The sequence below is a fragment of the Orcinus orca genome, chromosome X, assembly GCF_937001465.1.
Source record: "Orcinus orca chromosome X, mOrcOrc1.1, whole genome shotgun sequence".
Classification (NCBI taxonomy): domain Eukaryota; kingdom Metazoa; phylum Chordata; class Mammalia; order Artiodactyla; family Delphinidae; genus Orcinus; species Orcinus orca.
Genome location: NC_064580.1, coordinates 89,447,326 through 89,471,130, shown reverse-complemented (window position 1 = coordinate 89,471,130; position 23,805 = coordinate 89,447,326). Strand labels below are relative to the sequence as shown.

General features: G+C 40.4%; 1 protein-coding gene across 1 annotated transcript in view; it reads right to left on the bottom strand.

Annotated features, from left to right (window-relative positions):
- Nucleotides 1-3,433: 3,433 nt before the first annotated feature.
- The window catches only part of LOC105747724 (melanoma antigen preferentially expressed in tumors-like), a 44,583-nt gene continuing 24,211 nt past the window's right edge, over nucleotides 3,434-23,805 (bottom strand). The window contains exons 2-4 of the mRNA XM_049704521.1: nucleotides 5,824-6,123; nucleotides 4,782-5,108; nucleotides 3,434-3,947 (exon numbers count right to left, since the gene is read on the bottom strand). Of these exons, the coding sequence (XP_049560478.1) occupies nucleotides 3,434-3,947; nucleotides 4,782-5,108; nucleotides 5,824-6,123 (1,141 nt within the window). The remainder of the gene's footprint in view (nucleotides 3,948-4,781; nucleotides 5,109-5,823; nucleotides 6,124-23,805) is intronic.

Here is a 23,805-nt window from a genome sequence, read left to right as displayed (position 1 = left end):
AACTGCCTTTTCTCCATTGTATATTCTTGCCTCCTTTTCTGTAGATTAATTGACCATACGTGCATGGGTTTATTTCTGGACTGTCTATTCTATTCCATTGATCGATGTGTCTGTTTTTGCGCCAGGCCCATGCTGTTTTGATTAGCTTTGTTTCATAGTCCGAAGTCTGGGAGGGTTATACCTCCAGCTTCATTCCTTTTTTTTCTCAAGATTGCTTTGGCAATTTGGGGTCTTTTGTGGTTCCATATGAATTTTTGGATTCTTGGTTCTAGTTCTGTGAAAAATGGCATGGGTATATGATAGTGATTGCATTAAATCTGTAGATTACTTTGGGAAGTATGGACATTTTAACAATATTAATTCTTCCAATCCCACAGCATGGGATATCTTTCCATTTCCTTGTTCATCTTCAGTTTCCTGCATCAGTGTTTCATAGTTTTCAGATAGGGCTTTCACGTCCCTGGTTAGGTTTACTCTTAGGTGTTTTATTCTTTTCAATGTGATTTTAAACTGAGTTTAGACTTGAGGATATGAGGAGGGGGAAGGGTAAGCTGTGACAAAGCGAGAGAGTGGCATGGACATATATACACTACCAAACGTAAAATAGATAGCTGGTGGGAAGCAGCCGCATAGCACAGGGAGATCAGCTCGGTGCCTGGTGACCACCTAGAAGGGTGGGATAGGGAGGGTGGGATAGGGAGGATAGGGAGACGCAAGAGGGAAGAGATATGGGAACATATGTATATGTATAACGGATTCACTTTGTTAGAAAGCAGAAAGTAACACACCATTGTAAAGCAATTATACTCCAATAAAAATGAAAAAGAAAAACTTTCATTTTGTGATATTTCATTATTAGTGTATAGAAATGCAACAGATTTCTGTATGTTAATCTTGGATACTGAAAGTTTGCTTAATTCATTCATTAGTTCTAATAGTTTTTGAGTGGAGGCTTTAGAACTTTCTATACAAAGTATCATGTCATCCGCAAAGAGTAACGGTTTTACCTTGTCCCTTCCAGTGTGGGTACCTTTTATTTCTTTTTTCATCTGATTGCTGTGGTTAGGACTTCCAATACTATGTTAAATATAAGTGGTGAGAGTGGGCATCCTTACCTTGTTCCTGAATTTAGTGGAAAGTCTTTCAGCTTTTCGCCATTCACTATGATGTTGGCTGTGGGTTTGTCGTAAATGCCCTTATCATGTTGGGACATGTTCCCTCTATACACACTTTGTTGAGAGTTGTTGTCATGAACGGATGTTCAATTGTGTCAAAAGAGTTTCCTGTGTCTATTGAGATAATCATGTGATTTTTATCTTTCATTTTGTTGATGTGGTGTCTCACACTGATTGATTTGCAAATGTTGAATCATCCTTGTGACCCTGGAATAAATCCTACGTGATTTATGGTGTATGGTCCTTTTGATATATTGTTGGATTTGCTTTGCTAATATTTTGTCCAGGACCTTTTCATTTGTATTAATCGAAGATATTGCCCTCTCATTTCCTTTTTCTGTAGTGTCTTTGTCTGGCTTTGGTGTCAGGGTATCGGTGGCCTTGTTGCATTCTTATTTTATGATGTCTTTGAAATGCCATGTGTTATCATTTCAACAAAGCAACAACATATACAATTCATTTAACATGTTTATCTTTCTAAGTCAGAAATGCAGTAGGAAAATGGAGGTAACAACAAGTTATTAACTATTTTTATTAATTATTAATTAAGTTTTACATTATTTTCTCTGTTTTTGAAATGCAGTTTATCACTTCAACATGTAAGCAATAAGAAAAAATAATTGTAAAAAATTTTTTACTGAGTCTTTAAAATGTGTGTGCTATCATTTCAACAAGGAAACAATGTAAACAACACTCATTACTTTTACATTCTTCTTTCTTACTAAGTCTTTAAACTACAATCTGTTTTCATTTCAACAATGAAAATGCAATCTGTTTTCATTTCAACAAGGAAACACTATACAGAAAATACTAATTATTTTTTCCATTCTTTTCTGTTATCGTTGACATCTTCTATGTTACCATTTCAACATATAAACAGTAGGAACAACCTATTAATTAACTTTATTTTCTCTCAATTAGTCTTTGGAATGCAATGTTTTATCACGTTGATATGTAAACATATAAACACGTAATTATTATAACATTTTTCTTACTAAGTCTTTGAAATACAATGCTATCATTCTAACATGTAAGTATATAAAGAATTTAATTTACATTCTTTTATCTTTACTGTCTTTGATATGGAGTATGTTATCATTTCACCATGTAAACAATACACGTAGATTATCAATTAGTTACTCTACATCCTTTGTTTCTTACTAACTCTTGGATACACACAGTGCATTCAACACCTAGGGTACATCACATTTGAGATTAGCCAAATTTCTAGAGTTCAGAAGCCACATATGTTTAGTGGGCACCATACTGAGCAGTGCAACTCTAGTGGAGGGGCAGAGGGAGCAAATACATATGCAACAATGTGTACGATGAAGGAAATATACATGGTACCTTAAGCAAAAGCAGCAGCAGAATAAATCTGCTTAAATGGGGAAGTAAGAGAAAACCTATCTGAGGAGGTAACATTTAAGCCATGACCTGAGGCCTGAGCAGCTACCCAACAGCACAAAAAGACCAATATCATTTGAGCAGACTATGTGAGGGGAAAAAGTGAGAAAAATACTGTGTTATGGGGGAATAAATAATTTCCCAAGTCTTCCAAGAAAGAGTAGAGAAACTGATAAATCATAGGAATGTCTACACTCTGAGTGAGATCAGGGACTTTATCTTTCTTAGCACCTGGAAAAGTACCTAAATCATAACAGATACTTGGTGAATGTGTGTGGAATAAGGAATAACTGAGCCAGGGGTCTGAGACCTGGGAAATTAGGCAGCAATATGCTGATGAAGATACCAGTAGGTAGTGGGCATAGTTTGTTTCCTTTTAGTTGCATATGGTTTCTCAAAAGCCACCTGAGGAAATCAGAAATACAAGAAGTTTGCAGGTCCCTAGAGGGTAAAATTATTCAACAACTACCACCTCTAGGAAGAGTTTCAATTGATCTGACTTGTGTCAAGTGCCCATAAATGGATAAGTGAACCAATCAGTGTGGATAAGGAAATGATGTACCATGGCTGGGTCAGCTTACGTCACATACTCAACACTGTGGATAGTAACCAGAAAATGTAGAGGGCAGTGGGCAAGAGATCCAGCGGACATTTCAAATTCCTCTATTTCCTTTTTAAAGTTCCTCTTTTATAGAGATCAGTTTACATATCCAGTGTTCCTAACCCCAGTTTCCTAGAACAGTAGGACTTTATATATGTGTCTCTACAAACTTGGGTTTTAGGCAAAAAAAAAAAAGTGAACACTTTCATGGCCACACATCGTGTTGAAACACCTCCCTGTGCTGTGGAAATCACTCTGAACAACTGACCCATTTCATGTCATTCCTCTGTGCCCCGTGCAGCATCGCCTCCAACTGAGCCTGAACTTCAGCAAGTTTCTGTCGGTCCAAACGGTCATGAAAAATCCATTCCTCGTAGCAATGGACAGGGACAGGATAAATCACATACTTCAGCTTCATCAAGGAAGTCAAGTGCTGCAGAAGGCTCTTGAGCACAGGCATTGTAATGGGATTGAAGGCAAAGCTAAGGACATGGAGCTGAGTACAGTGGCTCAGGGCTGGGATGACGGCAGAGAGAGTAGAATCAGTTATCATACAATTGTTTATCACCAGATGTTGCAGGGTGCTTGAGACCTTCTCCAGCAGAGCCTGGAAGGGCTCATAAACTTCTGAGAAGATGTGGTTGTTACTGAGACTCAATACCCTTAGGTGGGTGGCCTGAGAGCTCTGGGACAGGACAGTGACATCTCTGTGAGAAAGCTGACAGTGAGGTAGATACAGTGAATCCAACTGAGGTGGCACAACTCTACAGAGAGAAAAATGTAAGGTTATTTCAGAAGAATGAGGGCAATGAGCCCCAAATTTTAGGTACCTAAGGCTCTAGAATAAACTACTGTGTTCATGGTTTGCAATAAGTGGTTAACAATGTGGACTTTGGGATCAGACTTTATAGATTTGTGACCCTGAGAAAGTTACTTTACCACTCTGAGGTACAGGGTTTTAATCTTGAAAACGTGCACAGCAGTAATTATTATACAGAACTGCGGGAAAGATTAAGTGAAGAAATTGCATGCACTTAGTATATACGACATAATCAGTGTTGGATCTGATTCACTTATTTGGCGAGGATGGGTCTGGGAAAACAGCCAACTGAGGGTTTCCTTTGACTAGTACCCAGATGACAACCTCTCCATTCAGGGTGTAAGCCTGGGGGGAAATACAGGAGCAATATTATCTGGCAGTGTTAACTATTGGGGCCCATCCATGGGCATGTGCATTAGTCCTATAGCTTAATGTTTCTCCATCTGAATGCCTCCCCTTCCTCTCTAGAGAGCTGTAAAGTCCAATAGGAGAAGGACTGAGTCTTTTTCACCAATATATTTACAGACTTCTTTTAGGGTCTGCCCACGGTCACTGAATGAATGAATGAATGAATGAGCACAGCTTCCTTTTCTAACCTCATCTACTGCTCAACATAAGGTACCCCTCTCTCCCCCAGCTATGTTCAAACTCCCAGCAGTGCCTATGCTGAGGCAAAGAGAGAAATGGGTTACAAGGAGCTTAGGAAGATCCAAGCATGGTCTCTTCTGTGTTAACAATGAGGTGATCAGGGAACCCAGGCTCCTCCCCACCCCCTCACCTGAGCAGTTTGTGCAGTTGATCTGTGAGGCAGAAGAAAGACAAGCTCAGCTCCTGGAGATGGTCCAGCCGCCCAAGGCAGAGGAGAAAAGATCTGAATTTCCTTCTATTATAAGTTTTAAAGGGGATGTTACACAGAGTAAGGCTGTTCAGGTGGATCATCTGAGCCAAAAGGGTGACGACTTCACTCAGATTAGCCTGATCCATTTCCAGGTTCTCAATGCACCCCAGATCCAGAAACTGCAGGATACTTTTGTGCCCAGACATTCTATCGATTTGCAAATCTCTGCAGCAGACGTGCAAGGACCCAACATTCTGCTGAATCTTACTACAAATGAAAGAGAGGAATTGCTTTGTTCTCAAGGTACTATTGAGGGAAATATCCACTAGTAATTCCATGGGTTCCTGAGCTGACTGAGGCTCAGACCCAGAATTACCAATCCCGAGGCACATGACTCTATGCTGAGCTTCTTCTATCTTAAGGATAGAGTGCTGAGAGTAAATGCATGACTTAAAACAGAAAGGGAATGCAGTCCCAATCTCAGAGCATATTGTCTTACAGACCAGATCACTCCTTAAATCTAGGATCCTCAGTTTGGGCCCCCTGTAAGGAAAGGAAGAGACAGAACACATGAGAGACAGCTGATTTTAATATAACCCAGCAAGATCAATGATGAGAAGCAGGGACAGAACACTTTAACCCTGGTTTTCACTTCATTGCCATTCACCAAGAAGTTCTTTCCACACAAATGCAGCGTCTTTCATCCTTTCCCCACCCCCTCCTTCACCTCCGGTCTTTCCCTGTCTCAATGCCCATACTTCACTTCTGTGTAATCGCACTCAAATCCATTCATAGTTTCCTCAAACACCTCTACTCTATAATCAACTCTATAAGGCAATAGAGTCCCGAAGGACTGACAGCTCTGCAAAGACTGCAGTATTCACCACTGGCTACTGTTGGGAGACCGTTAGGTATTCCCCTGCCCCAGGCTACAGCATACACTCCTGCTGACTCCCTGTGTCTCTACTGGTCATAGTCTTACCAAGAGGAAGAGTTCTGGGCAGGGAGGATCTGCAGACCATCAATCACGGCTTCCAAGATGTCATAGTATGATTCCCGTGTGGTCAATGACCCAATATGGAGACAGCGAAAAGGCCAAACCTTCACCATTGCCTTTAGGATCGTCTTATGCCCACCCAAGAAGGCAGCGTTGAACAATGGAACAAAGAGGTCTCTTGGGATTTCGTCCAGGGCATGGATAGTTGCAGGCTCATTATTCAGCAGACTCTTTGCAGCAAGCTCAAGGAGGGTGACTGTGGTCTTTTGGTCCATCTTCAAAAACCTGCTTCAGAGTGGAGAATTTTTAGAAATCCTGAGAAGGTATCTATAGTCACTTGTTTGCTTCCAGGGTTAGCTGTGGACAAAATACTTATTGAATAAGTATGTGGTGAACCATAGGGCCAACTCAAGTGACCACTACTATAGGAATAGAATGAAAATGGACTTGTGTGCACGCACGCATGCACACACACACACACACACACACACACACACACACTTCCATGAGATAAAATGCCCTTAGAAAGCAGAGGTAAGTTAGCAGAAGACAATGCTGACCACCTAGCTGCCTTCCTCAAATTATTTCCTCCTGAGGAGCTTCCAGATGGCAGAAGAGTAAGAAGTGGAGATCACCTTCCTGCCCACAAATACATCAGAAATACATCTACATGTGGAACAACTCCTACAGAACACCTACTGAATGCTGCCAGAAGTCCTCAGACCTCCCAAAAGGCAAGAAACTCCCCAAGGACCTGGGTAGGGTAAAAGAAAAAATAAAAAACAGAGACAAAAGGATAGGGATGGGACCTGCAGCAGTGGGAGGGAGCTGTGAAGAAGGAAAGGTTTCCACACACTAGGAAGCCCCTTCGTGGGCGGAGACTGCAGGTGGCGGAGGGGGGAAGCTGTGGAGCCACAGAGGAGAGCGCAGCAACAGGGGTGTGGAGGGCAAAGTGGAGAGATTCCCACACAGGGGATCGGTGCTGACCAGCACTCACCAGCCTGAGAGGCTTGTCTGCTCACCCGCCGAGGTGGGCGGAGCCTGGGACCTGAGGCTCGGGCTTCAGAGGTCAGATACCAGGGAAAAGACTGGGGTTGGCTACATGAACACAGCCTGAAGGGGGCTAGTGTGCCACGGCTAGCAGAGAGGGACTCCAGGAAAAAGTCTGGAGCTGCCAAAGAGACAAGAGACTTTTTCTTGCCTCTCTGTTTCCTGGTGCACCAGGAGAGGGGATTAAGAGCGCTGCTTAAAGGAGCTCCAGAGAAGGATGCGAGGAAATAGTTAATCAAGTCCAGGAAGCACAGAGAGTCCCATAGAGGATAAATCCAAGGAGAAACACGCCAAGACACATATTAATCAAACTATCAAAAATTAAACACAAAGAAAAAATATTAAAAGCAGCAAGGGAAAAACGACAAGTAACACATAAGGGAATCCCCATAAGATAAACAGCTGATCTTTCAACAGAAACTCTGAAAGACAGAAGGGACTGGCAGGACATATTTAAAGGGATGAAAGAAAAAACCTACAACCAAGATTACTCTACCCAACAAGGATCTCATTCAGATGTGAAGGAGAAATTAAAAGCTTTACAGACAAGCAAAAGCTAAGAGAATTCAGCAGCACCAAACCAGCTTTACAACAAATGCTAAAGGAACTTCTCTGGGCAAGAAACACAAGAGAGGGAAAAGACCTACAATAAAAAAAAAACCCAAAACAATTAACAAAATGGTAACAGGAACATACATATCGATAATTACCTTAAATGTAAATGGATTAAATGCTCCAACCAAAAGACATAGATTGGCTGAATGGATGTAAAAACAAGACCCATATATATGCTGTCTACAAGAGACCCTCTTCAGACCTAGGGACACATACAGACTGAAAGTGAGAGGATGGAAAAAGATACTCCATGCAAATGTAAATAAAAGGAAAGCTGGAGTAGCAATTCTCATATCAGACAAAATAGACTTTAAAACAAAGACTATTACAAGAGACAAAGAAGGACACCACATAATGATCAAGGGATCTATCCAAGAAGAAGATACAACAATTGTAAATATTTACGCACCCAACATAGGAGCTCGTCACTACATAAGGCAAATACTAACAGCCATAAAAGGGGAAATCAACAGTAACCCAATCATAGTAGGGGACTTTAACACCCCACTTTCACCAATAGACAGATCATCCAAAATGAAAATAAATAAAGAAAAACAAACTTTAAATGATATATTAAACAAGATGGACTTAATTGATATTTATAGGACATCCCATCCAAAAAGAACAGAATACACATTCTTCTCAAGTGCTCATGGAACATTCTCCAGGATAGATCATATCTTGGGTCACAAATCAAGCCTTGGTAAATTTAAGAAATTTAAAATCGTATCAAGTATCTTTTCTGACCACAATGCTATGAGACTAGATAGCAATTACAGAAAAATATGTGTAAGAAATACAAACACATGGAGGCTAAACAATACACTACTAAATAACCAAGAGATCACTGAAGAAATCAAAGAGGAAATCAAAAATTACCTAGAAACAAATGACAATGGAGACACGATGACCCAAACCTATGGGATGCAGCATAAGCAGTTTTAGGAGGGAAGCTTATAGCAATACAATCCTACCTCAAGAAACAAGAAACATCTCAAATAAACAACCTAACCTTACACATAAAGCAATAGAAAAAGAAGAACAAAAAAAACCCCCACCATTAGCAGAAGGAAATAAATCATAAAAATCAGATCAGAAATAAATGAAAAAGAAATGAAGGAAACGATAGCAAAGAAAAATAAAACTAAAAGCTGGTTCTTTGAGAAGATAAATAAAATTGATAAACAATTAGCCAGACCCATCAAGAAAAAATGGGAGAAGACTCAAATCAATAGAATTAGAAATGAAAAAGGAGAAGTAACAACTGACACTGCAGAAATACAAAGGATCATCAGAGATTACTACAAGCAACTCTATGCCAATAAAATGGACAACCTGGAAGAAATGGACAAATTCTTAGAAATGCACAACATTCCGAGACTGAACCAGGAAGAAATAGAAAATATGAACAAACCAATCACAAGCACTGAAATTGAAACTGTGATTAAAAATCTTCCAACAAACAAAAACCCAGGACCAGATGGATTCCCAGGCAAATTATATCAAACATTTAGAGAAGAGCTTACACCTATCTGTCTCAAACTCTTCCAAAATATAGCAGCAGGAGGAACACTCCCACACTCATTCTATGAGGCCACCATCACTCTGATACTAAAACCAGACAAAGATGTCACAAAGAAAGAAAACTACAGGCCAATATCACTGATGAACATAGATGAAAAATCCTTAACAAAATCCTAGCAAACAGAATCCAACAGCACATTAAAAGGATCATACATTATGACCAAGTGGGGTATATCCCAGGAATGCAAGGATTCTTCAGTATATGCAAATTAGTCAACGTGATACACCATATTAAAAAACTGAAGGAGAAAAGCCATATGATCATCTCAATCGATGCAGAGAAATGTTTCAAGAAAATTCAACACCTATTTATGAAATAAACCCTCCAGAAAGTAGGCATAGAAGGAACTTTCCTCAACATAACGAAGGCCATATATGACAAATCCACAGCCAACATCGTCCTCAATGGTGAAAAACTGAAAGCATTTCCACTAAGATCAGGAACAAGACAAGGTTGCCCACTCACACCACTATTATTCAACATAGCTTTGGAAGTTTTAGCCATAGCAATCAGAGAAGAAAAAGAAATAAAAGGAATCCAAATTGGAAAAGAAGAAGTAAAGCTGTCACTGTTGGTAGATGACATTTTACTATACATAGAGAATCCTAAAGATGCTACCAGAAAACTACTAGAGCTAATCAATGAATTTGGTAAAGTATCAGGATACAAAATGAATGCACAGAAATCTTTGGCAATCCTATACACTAATGATGAAAAATCTGAAAGAGAAATTAATGAAACACTCCTATTTACCACTGCCACAAAAAGAATAAAATATCTAGGAACAAACCTACCTAAGGAGACAAAAGACTTGTATGCAGAAAATTATAAGACACTGATGAAAGAAATTAAAGAGGATACAAATAGATGGAGAGATATACCATGTTCTGGATTGGAAGAATCAACATTGTGAAAATGACTCTACTACCCAAAGCAATCTACAGATTCAATGCAATCCCTATCAAACTACCACTGGTATTTTTCACAGAACTAGAACAAAAAACTTCACAATTTGTATGGGAACACAAATGACACCGAATAGCCAAAGCAAGCTTGAGAACGAAAATTGGACCTGGAGGAATCAGGCTCCCTGACTTCAGACTATACTACAAAGCTACAGTAATCAAGACAGTATGGTACTGGCATGAAAACAAAAATATAGATCAATGGAACAGGACCGAAAGCCGAGAGATAAACCCACGCACATATGGTCACAGTATCTTTGATAAAGGAGGCAGGAATGTACAATGTAGAAAGGATAGTCTCTTCAATATGTGGTGCTGGGAAAACTGGACAGGTACATGTAAAAGTATGAAATTAGAACACTCCCTAACACCATACACAAAAATAAACTCAAAAGGGATTAAAGACTTAAATGTAAGGCCAGAAATTATAAAACCGTTGGGAGAAAACAGGCAGAACACTCTATGACATACATCACAGCAAGATCCTTTTTGACCCACCTCCTAGAGAAATGGAAATAAAAACAAAAATAAACAAGTGGGACCTAATGAAACTTAAAAGCTTTTGCACAGCAAAGGAAACCAAAAACAATATGAAAAGAGAACCCTCAGAATGGGAGAAAATATTTGCAAATGAAGCAACTGACAAAGGATTAATCTCCAAATTTACAAGCAGCTCATGCAGCTCAATAACAAAAAAAAACCCAATCCAATGCATAAATGGGCAGAAGACACAAATAGACATTTCTCCAGAGAAGATATACAGATTGCCAACAAACACATGAAAGAATGCTCAACGTCATTAATCATTAGAGAAATGCAAATCAAAACTACAATGTGATATCATCTCACACCGGTCAGAATGGCCATCATCAAAAAATCTACAAACAATAAATGCTGGAGAGGGTGAGGAGGAAAGGGAAAACTCTTGCACTATTGGTGGGAATGAGAAATGATGCAGCCACTATGGAGAACAGTATGGAGGTTCCTTAAAAAACTAAAAATAGAACTACCATACGACCCAGCAATCCCACTACTGGGCATACCCTGAGAAAAGGTCATGAAGTACCTAGGGGTAAGACGGGAATAAAGACACAGACCTACGAGAGCATGGAGTTTAGGATATAGGGAGGGGGAATGGTAAACTGTTACAAAGTGAGAAATGGCATGGACATATATACTCTACCAAACGTAAAATAGGTAGCTAGTGGGAAGCAGCCGCGTAGCACAGGGAGATCAGCTAGGTGGTCTGTGACCACCTAGAGGGGAGGGATAGGGAGGCTGGGAGGGAGGGAGATGCAAGAGGGTAAAGATATGGGAACATATGTATATGTATAACTGATTCACTTTGTTATAAAGCAGAAACTAACACACCATTGTAAAGCAATTATACTCCAATAAAGATGTTAAAATAAATTAAAATATAGGGGCAAAACCAGATTTGACACACACAGAAAAGGAAATGTCAATGTGACCACACAGGCAGAGGTTGTTTTGATGTGACCACACGCCAAAGGATGCTGGCAGCCACAAGAAGCTGGAAGAAGCAAGAATGGATTCTCTCCTGGAGCCTCCAGAAGGAAAACAGCCCTGCCAACACATTGATTTCAGCTCAGTGATATTGATTTCAGACTTGGCTTCCAGAGCTATGAAAGAATAAATTTCTGCCATTTTAAGCCACCAAAAAAATAAAATAAAATAAAATAGAAAAAGGAAAAAAAAGGAAAATGGTCAGAGAACCTCGGTGTAAGACGGGAATAAAGATGCAGACCTACTAGAGGCTGGACTTGAGGATACGGGGAGGGGGAAGGGCGAGCTGGGATAAAGTGAATGTCAGGGACATATATACACTACCAAACGTAAAATAGATCGCTAGTTAGAAGCAGCCCTATAGCACAAAGAGATCAGCTCGGCACTTTGTGACCACCTAGAGGGGTGGGAGGAAGATGAAAGAGGCAAGAGATATGGGGACATATGTGTATGTATAGCTGATTCACTTCGTTATAAGGCAGAAACTGACAAACCATTGTAAAGCAATTATACTCTAATAAAGATGTTAAAAATATTATTTTCTCCCAAAAGGATACAAACCAATAAGAAGGAAAATGCATCTACACAAAAGCCACACCCTCATCAGTATTTTAAAATGGAGAAGGCCAAAAATTCAAAAGTATTGTGAGTAAAAAAAGAAAAATCATGAATCCTGGCATAAGATTTGTCACACTCCCATTACTAGGCTTTGTGGAAAACAAAAAGACAGACCAAGAAAAGCTGCCAAGAGAGAGGAAAGATGGAAAAGGGCTGAAAGCTGATCTAAAACTACAGCAGAAGGACTAAGCCCAGAATAAATCTAAAAATACCAAAAATGTGTCCTAGAATATGAGAGCCTGGACTACAGGGAAGGCACTCCAAAATCGGAGCTTATGAAGGGACAGAGATGATTTAAAGTGCAGTCTTTGAAAGATATAACTCTTAGGGAAGAAGAAAGGCAAAGAGTTAGGGAGAAGCATCCATTGGCGCTTGGGTAATGATGGAGAAAATAAACAAAAGGGGAAAATTAAGGATCTTGCAAGACATAAGAGAACCGCAAAATCAGAGCACTCAGGACTTCTCCCTTCATCACCAAAACAAACAAACAAAATAAAAAAGGATCTGGTCTTTGCTATACTAACAAAATTTCACATTATTAAACTAGGAATCTTGTCGAAGAAACCAGTATCATACAGATGAACAGAATGAAGGGAATTCCATACAAAGCTTTGTTAAAAAAAAAAAATAGATGAGGGAACAAAAGTGCATACATATTAAACAACCATGAAGGAGAAAAAGAATGGAAGTCAACACTCCAAACAAAATTAATTATACTCAAGCAAGCATTGGAGGATATGAAACCCACCTTAAACAGAATATTTAAAAAAATCAAAAGACAGAGATTGAATAAAAAGAAAGGCTGAAGCATAGATTTCATAACCAACTTGGGTGTCCTTTAAATATCACAGCCTACAGAAAAAGCTTTTGAACTTGCAGAAACTTAGGAAATTCTGCACCCCTCAGCCCTTCCTAAGGAAGCTACTAGAGCAGGGGTCTGCAAACTGGCCCACTGAACCAAATTCAGCACACTGCTTGATTTTGTAAATGAAGTTTTATTGGATCAAAGCCATGATCAATCATTTATGTATTGACTATGAATGCTTTTGCACTACAGTAGCAAAGTTGAGTAGAGAGACAGTGACACTGTGACCCAGGAACTTACAATATTTCCTATACTTCTCTTTACAGAATGTTTGCCAAGTAATCTAAAAGAGGAACTGGGATTGTGATCCCACTGCGATGAGAAGGAAAACTTCACCAAAATACCCAATGGTGAGTATTTTACATACAATAGTAAAATGAAGGTGGGGGAAAGGGGAGAAGGCTAATGTACAAAAGTTTTATGCTGTGAAAAAAACCCACAGAAACTCTGCAACTAAAAATGAGAGAAGGTAGAGAAGTAGAAGAAAATACAACAAACTTTTTATCATAATGCAGTAGGTGAGTGTTAAATGATACTGGAGGAAAAAATGCATAGACCAGAGAGTAAAGTTAAGAAAACAGGTGGTTCAGGATGATTTTAAGAAAGCATTAAACGTGACCAAAAACATGTCTTAATGATAAAAACCAAAACTCACAATGAAGATATAACCCTTAGGAATATTTATGCACCAATAACAAACAAACACCTTATAAAGGAAAAATGCAATGAGACGTAGATAAAATAATAATAATAACAGGAAACAGTAACACTAGGAGATTTAATACACCAAACTCAGTCTAAGGCTGATCAAGTCATATAAAAAAGAGAAAGCTAATCAATATGTTATATAGGGAATATATTCTTGTCAAAAATGGATCATAATTATCTCACAGAGATTAGATAATTAATTTCTATAAAGTAGAAATAGTACAAACAATCCTCTCTAACCCCAATGCTATAAAAGTTAGTAACAAAAATTGAAAACAGAAAGGCCTTTCCACCTGAAAAAAATTTTTTACAGCTTCTCTTAAAAACTGTTGAATATAAGAAGAGATGCAAACTGAAGTTGTAAAGAAATTTTTTAAAAGATTGACTGAAAAACTACATATTGGCATCTATGGGATACATTTAGAGCAGTGATCTGAGGCAAATTCACACAGTAGGCACTTTTATGAGTAAAAATGGAAGAATGAAGATTAATTAAAGTATGGCCTCAAAAAATGAAAAAACAAAAGCAACTAGGTAAAAAAGAACAATTAAAGAAAGCAAAACATAAAACCAGAAATGAATGAGATACAAAATAGAAAAATGAAATCTTGTTTTTCAAAATGGACAAACCCCTAGCGGGCTTGATGAAGGAAGAAAGGGAGAGATCACACATACACAAAATAATAGACAAAGGAGAAATAATCATTGAAACAGAAAAAAGAGGAGATTACTTTGCCAACCTCTATGCAAATAAACTTGAAAATCTATATGAAATAGGTAACTTCCTAGATAAATACAAATTACCAAAATTCTGATTCTAGTGTTAGAAAGCTTAAATTAGGCAATTTTCACAGAAGAAATAAAGTTATTACAGCAATACCCTCAAGAAGCACCTTGCTCAGATGGTTTTACAGGTGAATCCTAGTAAACCATCAAAGATCAAATAGTACCAAAGCTCTATGAGTTATGTAAGAACATTAGAAAGGAAGGAAACTTCCCTAACTTCTTATATGAAGCCAGTAGGATGCTAACAGGTAAAAGGTAGATACCAAAATACTAAATAGAATATTAGCAAACATCCAACAATACATTTAGAAACTAATATACTGTGATCAAGTGCAATTTATTCCATTAATACAAGGCTGGCTCTATATTAGGAATTCCATTGATATCATTCACCATCGTCATATAATTAAGGACAAATATCGTATGATTAAAACCACAGATGCCAAACAAATCTTTGGGAAACTTCAACACCCATTCATGTTAAGAAAAGAAAAACCTCAAGAAGTGGGAAAGAGGGACGCATTCTTAACATGATAAAAGATATATAATTAATTCCTCATGCAAGTATTTTATTTAGTGGGGGACTACCAGAGGTTTTCCAATAAGCTCAGGAATAAGAAAAGTATGCCCATTATATCATTCCTGTTCAGTCTTCAACTACAAGCATTAGTCAGTTGACTAGAGAAATCAATTAGATTTCTGAGAATGAATAACAAGAAGTAAAGCCACCTCTGTGTGCAGATATTACCGTACACCTGAAAAGCCCTATAGAAACAATGACAGATTGAGTAAAACAATAAGAGAAATCATCAAGGTAGTAGGATATAGAGTTACATACAAAAGTCAATGGTCTTTGTGTGCACACACACACACAGCTGGAGGACACTTTAGTAGAGAAAATTCCATATACAATAGCAAAAACAAAGCTTAAATGCATAGAAATAAACTTAATGAGAGCAGCTATGCAAGGACAATTTTTAGACACTCCTGAACGACATAGAAGGAAACTTGAATAAGTACAAAGACATTGGTCAATGTTCTTGGATAGAATAACACAACATTAAGAAGATGTCAGTTCTCCCTAAACTAATGTATAAATTTAATATAATCTCAAAAATACCAGCAAATGTTTCTATGGAGTTAGATCAATGGATAATAAAATTAATATATTTTTTAAAAATCATGCAAGAATAGCCAGGATATAAGTGAAAAAGAAAACCTGTAAATGGGGAGTAATGATACCAGACATTAAAGCATGCTATAAAGCCTCGGTAATTATAACACTGTGGTACTGGTACATGAGTAGACAAATAGTCCAGTGAAACAGAATAGAAAACCCAGAAAAATGAGAATAATATATGGAAATTTCAGTATATGATGAAAGGGCATTTAAAAGCACTGAGGCAAAGATGGACGTTCAATAAATGATGCTGGAACAAATGAGACATCTGGGAAAAGAATCAATGTAGATCCATACCACACACCATACACAGAAATAAACTGTAAACGGGTTAGGAATCTAAACAAATGAAACCATAACAAAATCTTTAAGAAAATATGGCAGGACTCTGCTTTAACCTCAGCGTAGGGAAAGGCTTTCTAACTGTGACTCAAATTTCCAGAGGCAATGAAAGAAAACAATGATCTATGTGACTACGAAGGATTTTTTTAATGTACGGCAAACACATCATAACTAAGTCAAAAGGCAATTGACAAACTGAGATAAAGTATTTGCACATGCCTCACGGACAAATGAATAATAGTCCAAGTATATACAGAACTCTGAAGTATTGAAGGACAAAAGGCTAATATTTCTACAGAAAAATGGGAAAAGATATGAACAGATAATACACAAAAATATATAAAACAGTCCTCAAAATATAGTCACACTTTCTCATAATTAGACAAGTGCATACTAAGACAATGCCGAGATATCATTTCTCACCTACCACATCAACAAAGGTCACAAAAGTAGGGCAACATGTTCTGTTAGTGAGTCTGTGGGGAAACAGTCACAGTAGCTAGTGGGAGTGAAAACCAGTACAACCCTTCTGGAGAGAAATTTGGAAATACCTAACAGAAATACACATGCACTTAACTTTTGGCCCAACAATACTACTGCTGGGAATAAAACTTGAAGATCCATTTCCACCAACACAAAAATACTTATGCCTAAGGTTATTCACTGCAGCATTGTTTGTAGTTGCAGAATGTTGAAAACCAGTTAAATGCACATATGTCAGCCGAGTCCAATGCAGCTGTATAAAAAGAGAAACAAAAACAAAAACAAAAAAACAGTGAAGCCCTCTATGGCATAAAGAGTTTTTTTATGGGATGCTGTTAACTGAAAAAGGAAAAGTGCAAAGGAGCATTATAAAATGCCATCCTTCATTTAATATACAAGGGAATATAAGAACACATATATGTATCAGTTCATTTGTGCAGAGTAAATACAGGAAAGATTAAACCAGAAGCTAACGAGATTGGTTATCTACAGGGGGAGTGTGGGAAATAAGTGGCGAATGGGAGGGGCTTAGAAGGCATGAGGAAAGAGTGACACTTGTCTAATAGATGTTTCTGTGCAGCCCTGACTCTTTGAATCACAGTAATATTTCACATACCCGAGAATTAAATAAAAAATTAAAATCAACTAAGATGTGGGGAGGAGGCAAAGTCAAATACAAACACCAACAAATTAACCTAACTATATTACAAATGAATGTCTTAACCACAGCTGAAGAGGGGAGAAAGAAAATAGCTAAGCTAAGCAACTTAGGGAAATAGTAGTTCTTTGACTGCATCCTCTGAGGCCTAAGACATAAAGAACTGTACACAAACACAAGTTATCAAATCTGTTTCTAACAGGCGTATTGGGTAGCCTTTCTGCAAGTACTTCATGTATATATCAGGAATGAACAAGTAAGTAAATATTGAAGATAAGGAGAGCCAGGTGAGACAAAGAAGTTACAAACAAGGCTACAATGGATTAAAATAAGAAGTATCAGTATGAGCTCCTGGCTTTCAATATCTATACATATAGGTAGAGAAATTGAGAAGTATCTGTAAGCATGAGTATATACATACAATATATTTCCTTCATTTGTGGACGGAGAGGGAGGACTTAGCAGCAATGAAACCGCAATAGCAATGAACACACACTGAGATATTGGTTTCCAAATGTCATTTTCCAAGAAAAGGAAGCATGGCTCTTTGCAGAAGTGTTTTGATTTCAGGGCCGTGGTGGGGACAAAAACACAAGATGAACAGGAATACCTTACAATGCCAGCAAGGAAGTACACAAAAAAGGATCAGGTCATGCTGAAAGAACACAGACCCCACCAAAAGGAGCTTGCAGTCACCAAAGCTGGAACAATTCAAGAAACTAAATAATGATTTAATTTGATTATAAGTCACAATATAACATAGTTATTCATGATTCAATACTGACAAATAATTTGATTAGCTATTTGATTCAATAATTTGAAATAAAACAAGTTTTATAAACAACTTGATAATTTATAAATAAATAAATGGGGGAGAAAAGACAGCTCCTCAGAATTCCAATGAACCAATGTAGTAAGAATAAGGAAATAGAAAGTCACCATTAAGTCATAATTGTTGTAGGCAAGATCAACAGATGGATTTTAAAAGTCGTGAATAACAGTCTGAGAAGAAATAGGATATTTTCATGGTCTGAAAGTATTTCCTACACGATATTTAGTACTTACAAATAGGAAAACAGTACTATTACAATGGAGCAACACAGTTGTCCCTACCTTAATCAAGTGTTGCAAATGAATATCATCATTAATACAACATATGGACATCATGTAACCCCTCACATGATGCTTGGAGCAAGGAACAGAATTGCTTTTGCAGCGCCGTGGTATAAGACCTAAAATTAAGGCACAGTGACATGTATGCCTTGACATTTGGGGGAAACCCAGAGGGTCTCAAATGGACTAACCACAAGTTCCCATTCCCCTTTTGTGCTGCCGGGAAGAAGGTCCCCTAGCCAAAGAACCAGCCTTATCATGGGAACTAGCCACAGTGCCTGCTCGCCCCTCACTATCAGGTTTCAGTTCCCTACCAGCTCACAGAAGTATTCAAACAAGCCAATCACATCCTCCCATGTGAACCAAGGGTCACCTCGTCCTCTTGCTACTACAGACTGCCCCCCACAGCCCCTGCTTGTTCACTCTCTTCCAGAGAATGACTCCTGTGGGGCTCTACCTGGCCAGTGGTGTCCTCCTCCCCAGGCTGTGAGTAAACGTTACTAATAAGCTGCTCTGGGTAGTATCTGTCCAGTGTCAGGTGTCGTGTGTTCAGCCACCCCCATAACACAAGGGTGGAAATTCCTCCATCACCAATGGGATGAAGGGGAGGAGAATAAAACAGGTACTGTTGCCAAAAATGTATAAGTTCAATCAAATCACAAGAACACATCAGACAAACCCAAGTTGACACACATTCTATAAAATACCTGACCAGTATCTTCAAAAGCGTCAAGATTGGGAAACACCCAGAAAGCTTAAGGAACTGTCAGCCTGGAGGAGACTAAGGAGAAATGATGGCCAAATGCAATGTGGTATCCAGAATGGGATGCTGGAATAGAAAAATGAGATTACTGGGACAAATGGTGAAATTCAAATAAAGTATGTAGATTAGTTAATAGTACTGCATCAACGTTAATTTCCTAATTTTGATAGTTTTTCTTTGGCTGTATAAGATGTTAACATTAGGGAAATCTGGGTGAAGGCTTTCTATACTACTTGCAAAGTTTCTGTGAGCCTAAAAGTATTTTAAAATAAAGAATTAAAAAAATCACTGGTTAAAGGAATGGTTATTGTATAAACGACATTGTTTAATAAGAGTTTAACTAATTGAAATACAGTTAGGAGGATGGATAAATGCTCATGCCGCATCATCCATTAAAAAACTATTTAAAACTGCTTTAGAGAGCCCAGTAAAATAAATAAAAGTGCAGTCATCTCCAAGATGTAGATGAGTATTTATCTGCTCTTCAGAAGGTAACCATTTTAAGTATAAAAGAAATGAAATACCATATATATATATATATATATATAGAGAGAGAGAGAGAGAGAGAGAGAGAGAGACCAGAGAGAGACAGAGAGGTGGGGGAGGGGGGAGAGAGAGACATACATTTCAATACTTACAATTTAAAGTCTGGGATATCAAAACAAACCGCAAACAAAACTGAGGTGCAAAGGAGAAATACAATTTTTTTTTTTCCCTATACGCGGGCCTCTCACTGTTGTGGCCTCTCCAGTCACAGAGTACAGGCTCCGGACGTGCCGGCTCAGCGGCCATGGCTCACGGGCCAAGCCGCTCCATGGCATGTGGGATCTTCCCTGACCAGGACACGAACCCCTGTGCCCTGCATCGGCAGGCGGACTCTCAACCACTGTGCCACCAGGGAAGCCCCAACTTTTTTTTTAAGAAGCAGAAGGCTGATCGAGGGATTTTAAACAGAGAGCAGGAAATGATTAGCCACACAACTGAAGCGAATCACAGCTGAGGAAAGAGGAACGCACGGAGCATGGACAGGACAGTGGACCCAGCAATCCGTTCGATTGCCTGTCTTATTAACCCCCAAACCTTGAACCTGGGTAATTTAATTTAGGTCAATAGAGGCGTAATTTACAGAAAGAATGCTGTTGTAATTTACCTGATTGGAACAAGAGTTGGAAAAAACTTGAGCTGTCCAAGACCCCAGCAGTAGGAGCAGGTTCCTCCCTCTCCAGAGCTTGGAGTGGAGAAGCCTCAGTGTTTCCGGAACTGGGCGTCTTAACGGGTCCCTCTCAACGTTAAGCTCACCGGAAGAGGACTTGGATTGGTGCAGCTCAGGTCACGTGACCCCCTATCACTCAATCAACTCTGTACTGGGAGGAGGGGCCAGATTCCCGACCCCACCCAGAGGGCCGAGGGGAGAGAGCCTTATGCAGGAGAGGGTTCTTCTCAGGCGCCAGCGCCACTCTCCTACATCTCCTTGGTACAGTGTCTCTCCTTGTCACCTGGGCACCACCTGGCCAGGGTTACTGCCAGGCCGGGTCTCAAACCTAGAGAACTGACGTCCAAATTGATAGTCTACACAACAGAGGGTGTGAACTTAAAAACGAGTGGCGGGCTTCCCTTGTGGCGCAGTGGTTGAGAGTCCGCCAGCCAATGCAGGGGACACGGGTTCATGCCCTGGTCCGGGAAGATCCCACGTGCCGTGGAGCGGCTGGGCGTGTGAGCCATGGCCGCTGAGCCTGCGCATCCCGAGCCTGTGCTCCGCAGCGGGAGAGGCCACACCACTGAGAGGCCTGCATACCGCAAAAAAAAAAAAAAAGAAAAGAAAAAGAAAAAAACACGAGTGGCCAATGATGACAAAAAGCCATCAGACTTTAGTGTCCCTGGGGCTCCACTATATTAAACAAGCAGTCGAGTCCCCCACCAAAACATAGGAAAAATGTATTCTTGCCTCTGTGCAGTAAAGCCAGCATAGCATTTACATTGATATTTGACAAAAGCAACGTAATGGAGAAAACTGCCACCCACTAATAACTCTACTATCAATTGCAAGGATAGCTAATAGTATTTGTTTCCAACCCTCTCCCTGGACTCTTGCTTCCACTTCTTCCCTGTCTGCTTCCTTTTCTGATCCCAATTGTTTACCACCTTTTGGAATACAATACACTTTATCCATATGCAATTTTGTAAATTGGCCATCTCCCTTGATGGAAAAATATAAATTCCAGGAGGGCAGGAATCTTTGTTGGTTTGTTCATTAACATATCCTAAGTGCCTATAGTAATGCCTGGTTCACTGGATACTTGAATATTTGTTGAATGAATTTTTCTCCAGCCACACTAGTCTCTTTTCTGTGCCTCTAACCCTAACTCACCAAACATGTTCTCCTACAATTATGTGTTTTCCTGTAACAGCCTGCCCCAGATAGCCCTATAACACCTTCCTTACTAAACTCACATCTCTGTCAACTTATCAGACAAGCCTTACTTTTCTTCATGACACTTAGCATTTGATCATAACTTTTCTGGGTTTTTCGTTTGTTTATTTGTTTTCTTTTTTGTTTTTATTTTGCTTTTGTTTACTTTTGTTTTTCCTGTTTCCTTTCTTCAACACTTTTTCTTTTTGTTTTAATTTATTTTTGGCTGTGTTGGGTCTTTGGTGCTGCGCGTGGACTCTCTCTAGTTGCAGCAAGTGGGGGCTACTCTGCATTGCGGTGCACAGGTTTATCATTGCAGTGGCTTCTCTTGTTGCGGAGCATGGGCACTAGGTGTGCGGGCTTCAGTAGCTGTGGCACACGGGCTCAGTAATTGTGGCTCACGCGCTCTAGAGCACAGGCTCAGTAGTTGTGTCACATGGGTTTAGTTGCTCCGTGGCTTTGGGATATTCTCAGACCAGGGCTTGAACATGTGTCCCCTGCATTGGCAGGCAGATTCTTAACCCTTGTGCCACCAGGGAAGACCAACATTTTTTCTTATACTCTTATTGTAGATAAAGAATTAGACCAGCCATGGCCATTTTAATTTTTGCAGTACAATGTCATCTGTCAGTAGATGGGGTAATGACATCAAATAACTTAAGACTGGATCCCTGGTTTTATGGCTCTACCACTTAGTGGTACCACAAGTTGCATGACCTTGGCCAGGCACATCAACTCTTCCAAGATTTCATTATCCATATTCAAAAGGGGAACGGCAATATATTTTTAAAAATTTATTTATTGGAGACTTCCGGGAAGATGGCGGAAGAGTAAGACGCGGAGATCACCTTCCTCCCCACAGATACACCAGAAATACATCTACGCATGGAACAACTCCTACGGAGCACCTACTGAACGCTGGCAGAAGACCTCAGACCTCCCAAAAGGCAAGGAACCCCCCACGTACCTGGTTAGGGCAAAAGAAAAAACTAAACAGAGACAAAAGGATAGGGACGGGTCCTGCACCAGCGGGAGAGAGCTGTGAAGGAGGAAAAGTGTCCACACACTAGGAAGCCCCTTCGCGGGTGGAGACTTCGGGAGGCGGAGTGGGGGAGCTTGGGAGCCGCGGAGGAGAGCACAGCAACAGGGGTGCGGAGGGCAAAGCGGACAGATTCCAGCGCAGAGGATCGGGCCGACCGGAACTCACCAGCCGAGAGGCTTGTCTGCTCGCCCGCCGGGGCGGGCGGGACTGGGAGCTGAGGCTCCGGCTTTTGTCGGAGCGCCGGGAGAGGACTGAGGTTGGCGGCGTGAACACAGCCTGCAGGGCGTTAGTGCACCGCGGCTAGCCGGGAGAGAGTCCGGGGAAAAGTCTGGACCTGCCGAAGAGGCAAGAGACTTTTACGTCCCTCTTTGTTTCCTGGTGCACGAGGAGAGGGGATTAAGAACGCTGCTTGAGAGAGCTCCAGGGACGGGCGCGAGCCGCGGCTAAAAGTGCGGAGCCCAGAGACAGACATGAGACGCTAAGGCCGCTGCTGCCGCCACCAGGAGGCCTGTGTGCGAACACAGGTCACTAGCCACACGCCCTTCCGGGGAGCCTGTGCAGCCCGCCACTGCCAGGGTCCCGGGATCCAGGGACAACTCGCCCGGGAGATCGCACGGCGCGCCTCAGGCTGCAACGTCACGCCGGCCTCTGCCGCTGCAGGCCCACCCCACACTCCGTGACCCTCCCTACCCCCCGGCCTGAGTGAGCCAGAGCCTCCGAATCAGCGGCTCCTTTAACCCCGTCCTGTCTGAGCAAAGAACAGACGCCCTCCAGCGACCTACACGCACAGGCGGGGCCAAATCCAAAGCTGAGCCCCTGGGAGCTGTGAGAACAAAGAAGAGAAAGGGAAATCTCTCCCAGCAGCCTCAGAAGCAGCGGATTAAAGCTCCACAATCAACTTGATATACCCTGCATCTGTGGAATACCTGAATAGTCAACGAATCATCCCAAATTAAGGAGCCCTGTGGATGAAAGGCTCTTGGTGCTGCAGCCAGGAGTCAGTGCTGTGCCTCTGAGGTGGGAGAGCCAACTTCAGGACACTGGTCCACAAGAGGCCTCCCAGCTGCACATAATATCAAACAGCAAAAATCTCCGAGAGATCTCCATCTCAACGCCAGCACCCAGCTTCACTCAACGACCAGCAAGCTACAGTGCTGGACATCCTATGCCAAACAACTAGCAAGACAGGAACACAACCCCACCCATTAGCAGAGAGGCTGCCCAAAATCATAATAAGTCTACAGACACCCCAAAACA